The 12,872-nt window shown below is 34.7% G+C and overlaps 1 protein-coding gene across 1 annotated transcript in view; it reads right to left on the bottom strand.

Annotated features, from left to right (window-relative positions):
- CCDC178 (coiled-coil domain containing 178) overlaps window positions 1–12,872 on the bottom strand; it is a 486,917-nt gene that overhangs the window by 361,840 nt on the left and 112,205 nt on the right. Inside the window, exons 10-11 of the mRNA XM_011943718.1 lie at window positions 12,380–12,475; window positions 12,094–12,230 (exon numbers count right to left, since the gene is read on the bottom strand). Coding sequence (XP_011799108.1) covers window positions 12,094–12,230; window positions 12,380–12,475 — 233 coding nt within the window. The remainder of the gene's footprint in view (window positions 1–12,093; window positions 12,231–12,379; window positions 12,476–12,872) is intronic.

Raw genomic sequence — 12,872 nt, 5'->3', positions numbered from 1 at the left:
CCCCAGTGTGACAGTGTTACGGGGTGGGGCCCAGCAGGAAGAGTTTCAATCATGGTGGCAAATCCCTCATGAATGGCTTGGTGCTGCTCTCGCTATAGTGAGCTCTTGCTTTGGTGAGATTGGATTAGTTTATATGGGAATTAATTAGTTCCCATGACAGTGGGTTGTTATAAAACCAGGATGCCTCTCCAGTTTTGTGTCTTTGTACCTGTTTGCTTCCCCTTTGACCTTCTCCAGCATGTTCTGATGCAGCACGAAAGGCCTAGCCAGGATGGCGTCATGCTCTTAAACTTCCAAGCCTACAGAATCATGGACTGAATAAACCTCTTTTCTTTATAAATTACCCAGCTTCAGGTATTCTGTTATAGTACCATAAAACAGACTAAGATCATGGAAGGAATAATAAGAGATGAGTCTGAAGTTGGGCAGGTGATAGTTTATAGTGTCCAATCTATCATTCTGGAAGCATGGACTTATCTAATAGCTGGTAGGGAACCTATGAAATGTTTTTAAGCTGCTGATAAAAAATAGTGTTCCCATCATGAGACAATAGGGGCCTGGTTTATTTTATTGGTAATTGAAATAGAAAGAAAAGTACCCATAGGAGAGATATTTAAAGAAGTTAGTAAGATGCTGGCAGTGAGCTAGGAGAGAGGGATATAGAACCATGCCCAAAACAGGTAATTTGGTGGATAACAGGATGTAAGTTAGGGGAGAGAGCAGATACTTGAAATGTTGGTAGAGCTAGAGAATGTCGAGATTAAAGAGTCAAAAAATGTATAGTACTTGTTAAAATAAGGGGACCAGGCGAAATTTCTGGCACAGGAGATGGAGCAAGGGTATAAATGGGCTGAGATTTGTACCCTAAACTAATCAGGGACAGCAGAGATATATCAGCTGCTCTAGGATTCCTGAAAAGAACATTTCACAGAGTTAAAGGAAGAACCGGAGGAAGCAAGAGAATGGCATCCTAAATCTCAAAAAGGGATAGCATCAAAGAGGGCATAGACACAAATGCTTGGGTAACATGTAGAAAGAAAGAGAGGAAAAAAAATGGCCTACCACAGGACTGAAAAATAACCTTACGGATTCAGGAAGAAAGGTCTTTTTTTGCACTTAAGTAAGATTAATTTTGGTAGCATGGGATTTAAGAAGCCAGACTGCTTTATGTCAAAACAATGATTAATAGTGAAGGAAATATTACTAATAATCTAGCAAATATTGCTAACTATGTGTAATTTTTAATAAGAATAAAAGGGAACTATTGAGTGATTTGCTGAAAGTACAAATAGGATGAAATAAAAACTTTCATTTTATATTGGAGGAGGATTAATGATGTCTACAGGCTAAAAAGATAAGGAAGGAAAAAAGATAGTGAATAAAGATGTCAAAAATGGAAGTGATACGAGTAAAACTATGTCTTGAAGAGGACAGAAGAGGTTGAGACCAACAGCACAGATGGACAGCTTGGCCTTGAACAAAAAGTATTATCTACCCCTTGGAATCTGAAGAGGAAGGAAAACTATTTGCAGATGCCGTCCCTATAGAATACCTTTGTTTGACAAAAGGCATGCCACACCTTTAATTTCTCCTTCCAATTTGAGTAAACTATGGTTTAAATAAATCAAAGTTTTATTTCTGAGTTTATGTTGTGTGGGATTTATGGTGCTGTTTGAAGCGAAAAATCTATGTTCTAAAATTTATAGATCACGTGCCATTATCTTTTTGAATACTGCTTTCCCCATTCTTTCCTTTATTTCTCATTCTATTTTCCATAACTTGAATATTTCTTCCAGATTTTCTCTTGTTTTCTCTCTGTGCCGTATTCTGGGTTCTATTTTTAGGTATACTGATGAATTTCCCCCAGCTCTTTCTACTATTTAATTAGTAGAATCTTCGGTAGAAATGAATCCAGTTTTAATTTTTAAAAGTTGTGGGGGATTCTTTTTTAACTGCCTGCACTTTTTGGATAGTGTTCTATTAGTTTATTTTGTTCCCATTAACCATTTAAAACTTAGAATAAATCTCATAATTGTACTGAGTTCTATTTAATTCTTTATTTGAAAGTTTTGCTGATAAAATCAGAATCTTCTCATTATTTCTGATAATTCCAATTCATGTTTGAATTTTCCTTATGTGCTTTATAATTCTGTAAGTGAGAATCTTGTATGGCCTCAGTCTAGGGTTTATTGCTCCAGAGACTATTTGAGCAGAGCAGGATAACTTTTCTATGATTATTCCTCGGTTAGGGCTTTCTAAAAACACATGGATGGTGTAGATTAAAACATCAAGCCATTGTGAAAAGAGGCCAGACTGGGAATGTTCTCACTTGCTTTTCTTTCACCCAGGTCCCAGATATAGACAGATACTTGCTTGCCTCGGCCTTTGCTCATGGGGAGATATTTTTCTATTCATTTAAGTGCCCTTATTTTATCCAGCTCCTTCACTTGCACAGATCCATGGCCCATGACCTATTATTTGAAACCACTAAAATTTAATTCCCTTGTTTACCAAGTTCAACAAGGCTATTCTTCCACCCATATTTTCAGGGCAGCCAAATATCAGCTGGGAATTCAGCCTGCAGTTGTTCAGTTACTCTCAGTGCATTGACCCCTGAGGATTTCCTTCACTTGCCCAGAAGCCCAGCTCTTCATTTAAAAGATGCGAGCCCTGTGCATGCCCCATTTGTAAGTGTTCTGTAGCAAAAATCTTTTCATGTTCTCCATTGTCCATATTACACAAAATGTAAATTCTCATTGCTTCTCTGACTACACTCTCTTTTTAGACCTCTCAGACTGTCCCATTGTTTAATTTTATGACTCCAAATTTGTCTTTGGGATCTTCCTCATCACTGGGCTGTAAACCAATGTATCTAATTGTTACTTCTCATTACCATTTCAAGAGCTCATAAGAATCTGAAATTTAATACGGCCTAAGGAGACATATCTTCTCTCCTCAAATCCTCTTCATACCCTCAATAAGCTCTTGCTATTTCAGCCAATAGCCTGACCAGTTTTTCCTTCACGTCTTAAATCCCACCTACTAAAAAGTCGAGTAGGCATCCCTTCCAAAATATATCTGAATGCCCTACCATTTATACTGCAAAAGCATTTATCTATATGTCTTAATTATTATAATTTTTTTGAATTACCAAAAAAAGCCTTCCTTCTTAAATGCACCAAAGTCCATCCATCACTAAGCAGCCCAAGTTATCTCTCTAAAATGTAAGATTATGAAAATGCTTTAATCATACGCCACTATCATTAGCACACTTACAAGCTTTTAGTATATGAGTCCTGTCTGCCTTACCAACATTTGTCTCCATGAATTACCCGTCACACAATTTTCTAGCAACGCCTGCCTCCATTCTCTTTTCAGAGCACAAGGAATTTTTATCTGTCTCAAAGCTTCCTCTTATACTTGGAATTCTCTTCCTCAGACCTGCTTAAGATTGACATGTCTTCATTCAGGTCTCAATTCCAATGTTAGTTTCTCAGAGAGGTGACACTGAATATCCTTGCTAAAGCAGAGTCCTCAACCTGTCCTGGCCTGTCACTGTCTACCACATTATTCAATTTTATTGTCCTCACAAGAGTATCAGTGACTACATTTTTAATTATATATTCATTAGTTAACAGGTTTATTATTTTCCTATACAACAATGTAAATTTAAACATTGTCATGAGCAGCTCAAACTGTCAGACACAAAGCAGGTGCTCTGGATACACAAACACATTCACACACTTGCTTTTCAAGTCTATGTTTTCTTTAAATATAAATATGTTTAGTCCTAAGTATAAACTTATAATATTAGTTCATTAATCATAGTTATAAAGTTATTAAATTGCTGTTTGAAAATATTTTAAATGAAGTAAAAATAAAGATATATGAAGCTATTTCTCAGATAAAGTGCTAAAAGATAAAAATTATTAATCTCTATATTATTTTATGTATTTCATACAATGTAACAAGTTACACATAGTATACTACAAATGAATATTTTCTACTGAAAATATTATATAGCACATAATGTACAATAATGTTGCAGACACTAGGTTAGTCCTTGAGGATCCAAAAATGGGGGAAACGATGACACAGGCCCTAGGTGCAAGCAGTTACAAGGTGGTGGATTTGTAACCGTAAAAAAAGGCTGTGCAGGCCGGACGCGGTGGCTCACGCCTGTAATCCCAGCACTTTGGAAGACCGAGGCGGGCGGATCACGAGGTCAGGAGATCGAGACCATCCTGGCTAACACGTTGAAACTCCGTCTCTACTAAAAATACAAAAAAAAAAAAAAAAAATTAGCCAGGCGTTGTGGCGGGCGCCTGTAGTCCCAGCTACTCAGGAGGCTGAGGCAGGAGAATGGCGTGAACCCGGGAGGCGGAGCTTGTAGTGAGCCCAGATGGCGCCACTGCACTCCAGCCTGGGCGACAGAGCGAGACTGCGTCTCAAAAAAAAAAAGGCTGTGCATTTTATCTTTCTAATTTTATATGTAAAAACATCACAAGGCCATATTACTTCGAAGAGAAAAAAACTAACAAATGTAATATCTTCACAGAAAGCAGGGTAAAGGAAACCACAGAACTAAGTTTTTTTGCTTGTTTGGTTTTTAATCCCAGGTAATCATAGTCACTAATAGGTAAAATAAGCTGCAGTGCAGAAGCTCCTGCTAGCTCCTTTCTTGCATTTCTTACTGTACTTATTAGGCTACTGTATTAGTCCGTTTTCACACTGCTATAAAGAACTACCTAAGACTGGGTAATTTATGGAGAAATGGGGTTTAGTGGACTCACAGTTCTTCAGACTTAACAGGAAGCATGACTGCGAGGCCTCTGGAAACTTACAATCATAGCGGAAGGCAAAAGAGAGGGCAACACGTCTTAGTACGGCTGCGCAGGAGAGAGAGAGAGAGTGAAGGAGGAAATGCCACACACCTTCAAAGAATCAGATCTCCTGAGAATTCACTCACTATCACGAGAACAGCAAGGGGAAGTCCGCCCCGCCATGGTTCAATCACCTCCCACCAGTCCCCCTCCCAACACGTGGGGATTCAAGATGAGATTTGGGTGGGGACATAGATCCAAACCCTATCAGCTACTGAAAAAAACATAACTTCTATAATAATTATGTATTTTACTGGGGGCTCATTGCAGGCAGGAAGCTTTCCTCATATGGTAACTTTAAAACCTACCATAATGTCTGCACACAATATGAATTCAATAAATGATTAATAAGAGATTGAACACATTTTAGCAGGACTGAATTAACAATTTATGTCATTTAATGTTTGTTTTAAAAGTAACATTTTATTGAAGTGGAACAGTTATACAGAAGAGTGTACAAATCAGAGTATAGCTCAATCCATTTTAATATGAATACACCAGTACCACCCTCATTCAGAAAAAAGAATACATACATATATATATTACACATGACCAGCAGAATCCCAGGAGTGTGCTCTCTCAATCACTACCACCCAATAGGAACTGTAATCCTGACTCCTACGACCATTTTACCTGTTTCTGAACAAGATTATATAATATTATGTTTCTAAGATTCATTCATGTTGTGTGTAGCTGAAATCTGTTTATTCTCACTGCCGCAGAGTATTACTTTGCATAACTATGTTATCTTACCTATTCATTCTACTCTTTCATGATTACTATACATTTGTTTATCCTCTTTGTGAAGTGACTGTTTCGTTCTGCAGATTTTTATTCGATTATTTGCCTTTTTCTATAAGTTTTAATTATTTTTGTTATTTTATATTTATCATTACATTATATATATATTATTTTATAATTTACTAATTTTTCTTCACCTATTTTTTTGGTTTATCAATTTATCTTCTCAGATATAGCTATAACAAACATATTTTATCAGCCTGTGGTTTACCTTTTCTCTGTCTTAATGGAATGTTTATTCATCAGTTTTTTTCTCTATAATGGTATTTATTTTCCTGTTCAAGAAAACTTTACCTGACTCATATTTACTGATATTTTTCTATGTTTTCTTAGAATTTTGTATTATTTAAAATTTCACATTTACAACTATGTTCCAAAAAAAAATAGACTATTGTTTGTCAGATAGGTAGGGGTAAGACTTTTTTTTCATAAGGCAATTAGGCCATTTATTCTTTGCTGCACTACAGTGGCACACTTGTCACAAATCTAGTGAATGTATACATATAGGTCAGATTCTGGACTTTCTACTCATTTCCACTGGTCTATCTTTCTACCCTAGCACCAGTAAAGAGTCATTTTACATATTGAGCTCTATTATTAATTTTGAAAAGTGGTATTAAAATTTGTGAAGCCTAGTTCTAAAACATTGTTAAATATTTATCCTTTAATTTTCCATATACATTTTAATATCATCTTTTAAGTTTACATGTATACACATATGCATATAAACACAAAATTTGATAAGAATTTTCTTAGAATTGCATGAACATCTTTGTAATAGTGAGTGCTCCAATTTATGACCAAGGTATGCCCCCCTCTATTGATTTTCATCTTCTTTAATTTGCTTCAACAATATTATGTAGCCTTCTAGGTAGTATTATCAGACACCTCCTTGCTAGATTCATTCCGTGGATTTGATGTTTCAAAATTATATTGTAAGAGATATCTTTTAAATTTTATTTCTGATTGATTGCTGTTGGTATATAATGGTATTTCAGTTTTCCAGCTATCTCGACCTTGAACAATACTACAGAGTTTAACAGTTATATAATCTTTTTCACACTGAAATATACCATAGAGCTATTTGTCCCCATAAAGTCATTTTTAAATTACCCTGATTAGTTATTTTATTAAATTATAAAATAAAATTACATTAGGAGTTTAGTTACAATTGCAATAAGACTTTTAATTTATTTGGTTAGAACTTGACATTTTCTCATAATTGGGTCATATTCAAATTTTTGACATATCCCTCTATTTATTCATTTTTAAAATGTATTTTAATCACATTTGGTACTCTCTTCATAGAAACTTCCTACTTTCTATGTATGTATTCTTAGTTGCATTTTGGGGATAATTTTTTAATGAATGAGGTTTTCTCTTATATTTTCTAAGTAGACATTCACGATTTCGTGAAAAACCAAACTATGGGTTAGTACATGGGGGTCTATAAAGGCCATTAACTATATTTATTGATTCTGCCCTATCAGATATTGGGGAAATTTTACATTATACTGATATATGGCCAAGTGTTATAATTTTTCCATAAAATTCTATCTATAAAAATCCAAATTTTAAAGAAACAGATGAAGGAAAAATCGTGAAAATGTTTGCCTGACAATTTAAAGTACTTCTGCGTTTTACATCTAACATCTATCTCTATGACCATCTTTCCAGAATTTCAGAGTCACAAATCAAAATGATTTCCAGATACTTACACTTATATTGTGCCATACACAATCCCAATCAAACATAGTAACATTTACCCTCCAACCTTCCTTTTTTTCATCTACACATTTTTTATTTAATGTCTGGTACCATCATCAAACTAGTTTTTCAAACCATAACTCATCCAAATACCACTAACATGACATATTTAAAAGGAAAGTCTGATCATAGGGCTTCTTTAGTGGACATCTATAGTCCTCAGCTGAGTCCAAATGCCTTAAAATGATTCATTATCTGGCATGATAGTTCCTTAGCCTCAGTGTGTTCTCCTGATGGCCCGTCACATAAAAATACGTATTGCATGCAAACACACACACACACACACACACACACACACACACACTCTTAGGCAGACACAAGCACACAGGGTCAGATCATGCACTTTCTCTAAGCTTCAGCCACACAAAAGTGTCACTCTGTGAACCCACCACCATCTTATCTGTGCCCCAAAATATTAATAACAACAATTTTAACATTAGATCTACTATTTGTGATTATTACTTGATGGATTGATCAAGCATATTTGAACATTTACTGATTGTCAGTTAAATTTAAGTCAGATTAAACTGCAAAAAATGAGAGAAGGTTACTATTCTGAACCTGAATACAGAAAGTCAGATTTTAAATTCCAGCTGTGGGACTTTAGGAAAGCCACTTTGCCCCTTAGAACTTTGAGTTCCTCATTTCTTCCTTGGAAACACACAAGAATTATTTTTAAAAAGTAGAATTCAATAGAGGATGTACAAATATTCAACCTCCCTAGTAATCAAATAAATGGAGTTCAAAACAATATTAAGAAGACAGTTTTCACTGATCACATTGGGAGAGATTTGTTACAACTGTAACACTGAAGTTAGCACAGGTGTGTGAGAGGAAGGCTCATGTACTGCATAGCCTCATGAACGGGATCGTCTTTCTGGAAAATAGTTTTAGAGACGAAGTGGGAGTTTTAAAAGTATTATATGCTAATAGAGATTTCTAAACAAAATAATCCACTGCCATAATATTTACAACAAGGAGTAAGAATGAGAGCAATCTAAATAACAGCAATTATTACTTAAATCATAGTTCATCCATAGAATAAACTGTTATACAGCTATTTAAAAGATGTATTTAACAGTTGTTTAATATCATGAAAAAAATCTATTATGTCATTTGGGAATAAGATCAAAACTCACAATTATTTAGTAAGAAGGAAAAAATTCAGTAATATATTAATAGCTATATTTCTATGTATTGAAACAATGTTAGGGTCTCAATCTCCTTTTGTACTTTGTGTATTTTTCAAATTTCTTACAACAAATGTGTTACAGACAGAGTGCTAAATAGAGAAGACATCATTGCTCTTAAGGCATTGGAACTTTTGGTTAAATGGAGCTTTGTTTAATATGGCATAGGAAAAAAAATCATAGTTTAGAGCATATCCAAGGACACAAGTTGAAAAATAGAACCTTCCTCATAAACATAAGTTTGCAATGATTAACTCAACTTTACCCTAGGACTCAAAGATTTTCTGCAAATAGTGCTCAGAAGCAAGTGAACTACACATGGTTAAAAAAAGTAGCCAAGAATACAAGTGAAAAAGACACTGAAGCATGAGCTAGAAGAATAAGAAGCAGAAGCAAATGACAAAGACTACAGATATTTAAATTATCAGGTGCAGATTATAATTATTCACACAGTTTAAGAGATAAAAGATAAGCTTTAAATATCTGTGTCAAACAAAAAATCATAAAATGACCTAGCAGATTTGGATGAAAAGCAAATAAAACTTTAGGAAATGAAAAATTACACTTGCATACATTTGTAATGCAATATATACTTGCCACATATATATATAGACTTGCCAGTTTATATGTGCAAATGCTTGAAATAGACAAAATTATTTGCACATATACATAAATGTAATACATATATATAGTTACCAGTTAGAAACAAGAATACAAGAACTATTTTGACATATGAATTGGTAACTATCTCTTTGCCCTGTGTTTTAATCTTCTCTTCTTTAGGAACATGACTTAGATATATGGTAGACCTGACTCTTGCCTGCAAATCTCTTAATCTCTTTCACTTTATTTTACCGATTGTTTATTAATTCTCTGTTCTGCACCATGTAATCCACTGTTAAAAATTATCCATTTAATTTTTAATTCCTGGTAAAAATTGGGGGTAAATTAAATGATTAAATAATTAAGTAACATCTCAAGGTGTTTTCTGGGTAAGCAAGATAATACACCATGGAAAGAAATCCTTCCCAATAAATAGAGCTGCATTCCCACTGCTTGTGACAGATGTACTTGTGTTCCCAATAATTCACTACATCTATTCATTTTTTGTTATTTGTTATTTTTTTCTTTTGAGACAGAGCCTTGCTCTGTCGCCCAGGCTGGAGTGCAGTGGCACCATCTCGGCTCGCTGCAAACTCCACCTCCCGGGTTCACGCCATTCTCCTCCCGAGTAGCTGGGACTATAGCCATCCGCCACCATGCCTGGCTAATTTTTTTGTATTTTTAGTAGAGACGGGGTTTCACCGTGTTAGCCAGGATGGTCTCGATCTCCTGACCTCGTCCTTGGCCTCCCAAAGTGCTGGGATTACAGGCATAAGCCACTGCACCCAGTCTATTCTTGAGAGAATTAGACTTGTCATCCCACTGACATCAGACTTGGCCATGTGACTTGTTTTGTTCAAAGGAATGTGAGTGGTATTAACATGTATCACTCTTCTGTGGAAGCTACAAGAGCCATTGAGTGATCTCACTAATGTACTTTTCCCTCTATTACTAGCTAAATTACTATGTGACTGAGAAAACAACCTTCTTATTTTGAGTCACTAAGATTTGGGGGTTGTGTGTTACTGCAGAATATTCTAGTAAGTGCTAGCTCTCACACACTCTTCCTTTCCTCCAGATGAGTGTCCTTATTAGATCACCCACTCTTCAGATGTTTGTTTGCTTTTGCTTCTCTGGTTCTTTTTCTTTATAAAATAAAATGATAAAATGTAGTAATATTAGCAACTACAGTTTTAAGCTATTCTTTAAAAAACCAGCATCCTTTAAAAAAGTATGCTTCACATACAAGAAAGTTTTACAATTGCTCCATTTCATCATTTTCAAAGGTAAAATAATTCTAAGAAATTTTATCAAACTTCCAATACAATAATCAAGTATCATGGTCACCTTTTTCCCGATAGCATAGTATGTGTCAGACTCTGCTATATGATGAGGATTCAACAGCGAAGGAAAAGTAGTTATGGTCTGACCTCATGGATCTTCCCATTTTTGAGGAAGACAGAAATGAATCAAATATTCATACACAAAAAATTATGAATATGAGAAGAGATGTGAAAAAGAGAGGCATGTGTATCACATATACATATAGCAGAGGAATTGAATTTCACAGGATAGTCAGCTGTAATCTTAAAGATAAGTGGCAATCAGGTAGAAGGAAGTCATAAAAACATTCTAGGAAAATAAAGTAGCATAAAAATACCATGTATGGGCTGGAAAAAAGAGTGACAAGTGAGAGAAACTGAAGTCATACTGCTGTATTTGAACCAAGTAATAAGGGAGAACTGGGAAGAATATGAGACTGTAGAAGCGGATATGCCTATTCAAGGGACCTCGCGGGATATGTAGTGGGGGTCTTTTGTCCTTTCACCCCTGTTAAAATTCATGCAGATATAGAGGGGAATTGATCATACTTATGTTAAGATAAATAAGAACATGCCTATCAAAATGTAGATAATGGATTAGAAGGTGATTGCAGGTGGACCAGTTCTGCCAGTCACTGTGAGTTCATGCCAGACATGATGATAGCTTGTACTAGATTGTTGTTGGAGCAGTGAAGAGAATAAACCGAAACTACTGTAATATTAGCAAATGTTAGTATGTGGAATAGTTCTTGTTGATACATTAAATGTGAGAGTTGAAATAGAGGAGTCAAGAAAACTCGTGTGTTTCCGAACCAAGAATACTAGTATAGTAGTTGTGGGAAAAATTGAGAGTGGACTGAAAGAGATCATGAGCTTGATAAGACATACATAAGATCCTCCATATCTGCAAGTTTTGATTCCTGCAGGTTTAGTTACCTGTGGTCAACTGTAGTCTGAAAAGATTAAATGGCAAATTCCAGATATAGACAATTCATAAGTTTTAAATTGTAGGCTGTTCTAAGTAGCATGATGAAATCTCATGCTCTCTTGCCCTAGATGTGAATAATCCCTTTGTCCAGCATATCCATGCTCTGTATGCTACCTGTTAGTCACTTAGTAGCCAACTCAGGTATCAGACTGAAAAACTGTAGTACATATAGGGTTTGGTACTATCTGTGGTTTCAGGCATTCACTATGGGTCTTGGAACATATCTCCCATGGTTAAGTGGGGGGAAGGGTACTGTATTTTAAGTTTAAAGTATTTTTGAGTATAAGAGGATATGTCAAAAAGAGGTGAGATGAGGGTGTATAAAGCTTCTTATAAGATAACTTTTGACAGTTATTTTGACTTTTCAAAGGGGACCCAGAGTGATTAAAAGCAACAGTTTGAATAGAACTTAAATTTTAAGCTAATGATAAACAAAAACACCACCACCATATCACTCCAGGGACACAAACTGGAGAGATTTATTATATTTAATATATTGTATTATGGTATATAAGAAAAAAATGTATTTGCAAATTTACCTTTCATTGATTTGTTCTGTTACTTTGTTAATATCATTCCCAAGTTTTTTATTGTCTTCCACCAGTTTTGTACATGCCAAAGAAATAGCTGAAAAATCTTTTGCAACATCAGAAAGCTCAATATCCCATGTTTTTTTCTTTAAGAAGAGAATAAAAGAATCATTCATACATGTCTAATTATCAAAAGGCAAAAGGTATAATAATGAAATAACTTTTAGATATATGAGTTAATATTTGGAAATACAGAATAGCCTTCTAAGTGGAAAGCAGGAAAAAATCAACTTACCGCTGCATAAAAATTATTAACTGCTTCCTGATACTGATTTTCATGACTTTTTTGCTTCCAGATTAGTTGGTCATAAACTCTTCTCAAATCTTCCAGCTAAGAAAGAAGATACACAGAATAAAGTGAATTGTGTAGCTTTTCATCCTTCCATAAGGCAAAAAATAAATTAACCATGATAAAGTAGAATTTGTTTCAGTTACATAAAAATTGAAAAACAATAGAAAATTCAGAATCATAATTCATCACATCAACAAGTTAAAGGAGAAAATAAGTATGTGAACACTTTGCAAAACAGTCATTTAATAAATTCACGCACTATCTAGTTTTTATATCTTAAAAAAATAGTACAAGAAAAAATTATTCAAATATAATATAAAGAAATAATAGCAAATGCCAAAATAATTCATCACATCAACAAGTTAAAGGAGAAAATAAGTATGTGAACACTTTGCAAAACAGTCATTTAATAAATTCACGCACTATCTAGTTTTTA

This window comes from Colobus angolensis, unplaced genomic scaffold (genome assembly GCF_000951035.1).
Source record: "Colobus angolensis palliatus isolate OR3802 unplaced genomic scaffold, Cang.pa_1.0 Scaffold220, whole genome shotgun sequence".
Classification (NCBI taxonomy): Eukaryota; Metazoa; Chordata; class Mammalia; order Primates; family Cercopithecidae; genus Colobus; species Colobus angolensis.
The sequence above is the reverse complement of the archived record's forward strand: the minus strand, read 5'-3'. Positions and strand labels throughout refer to the sequence as shown.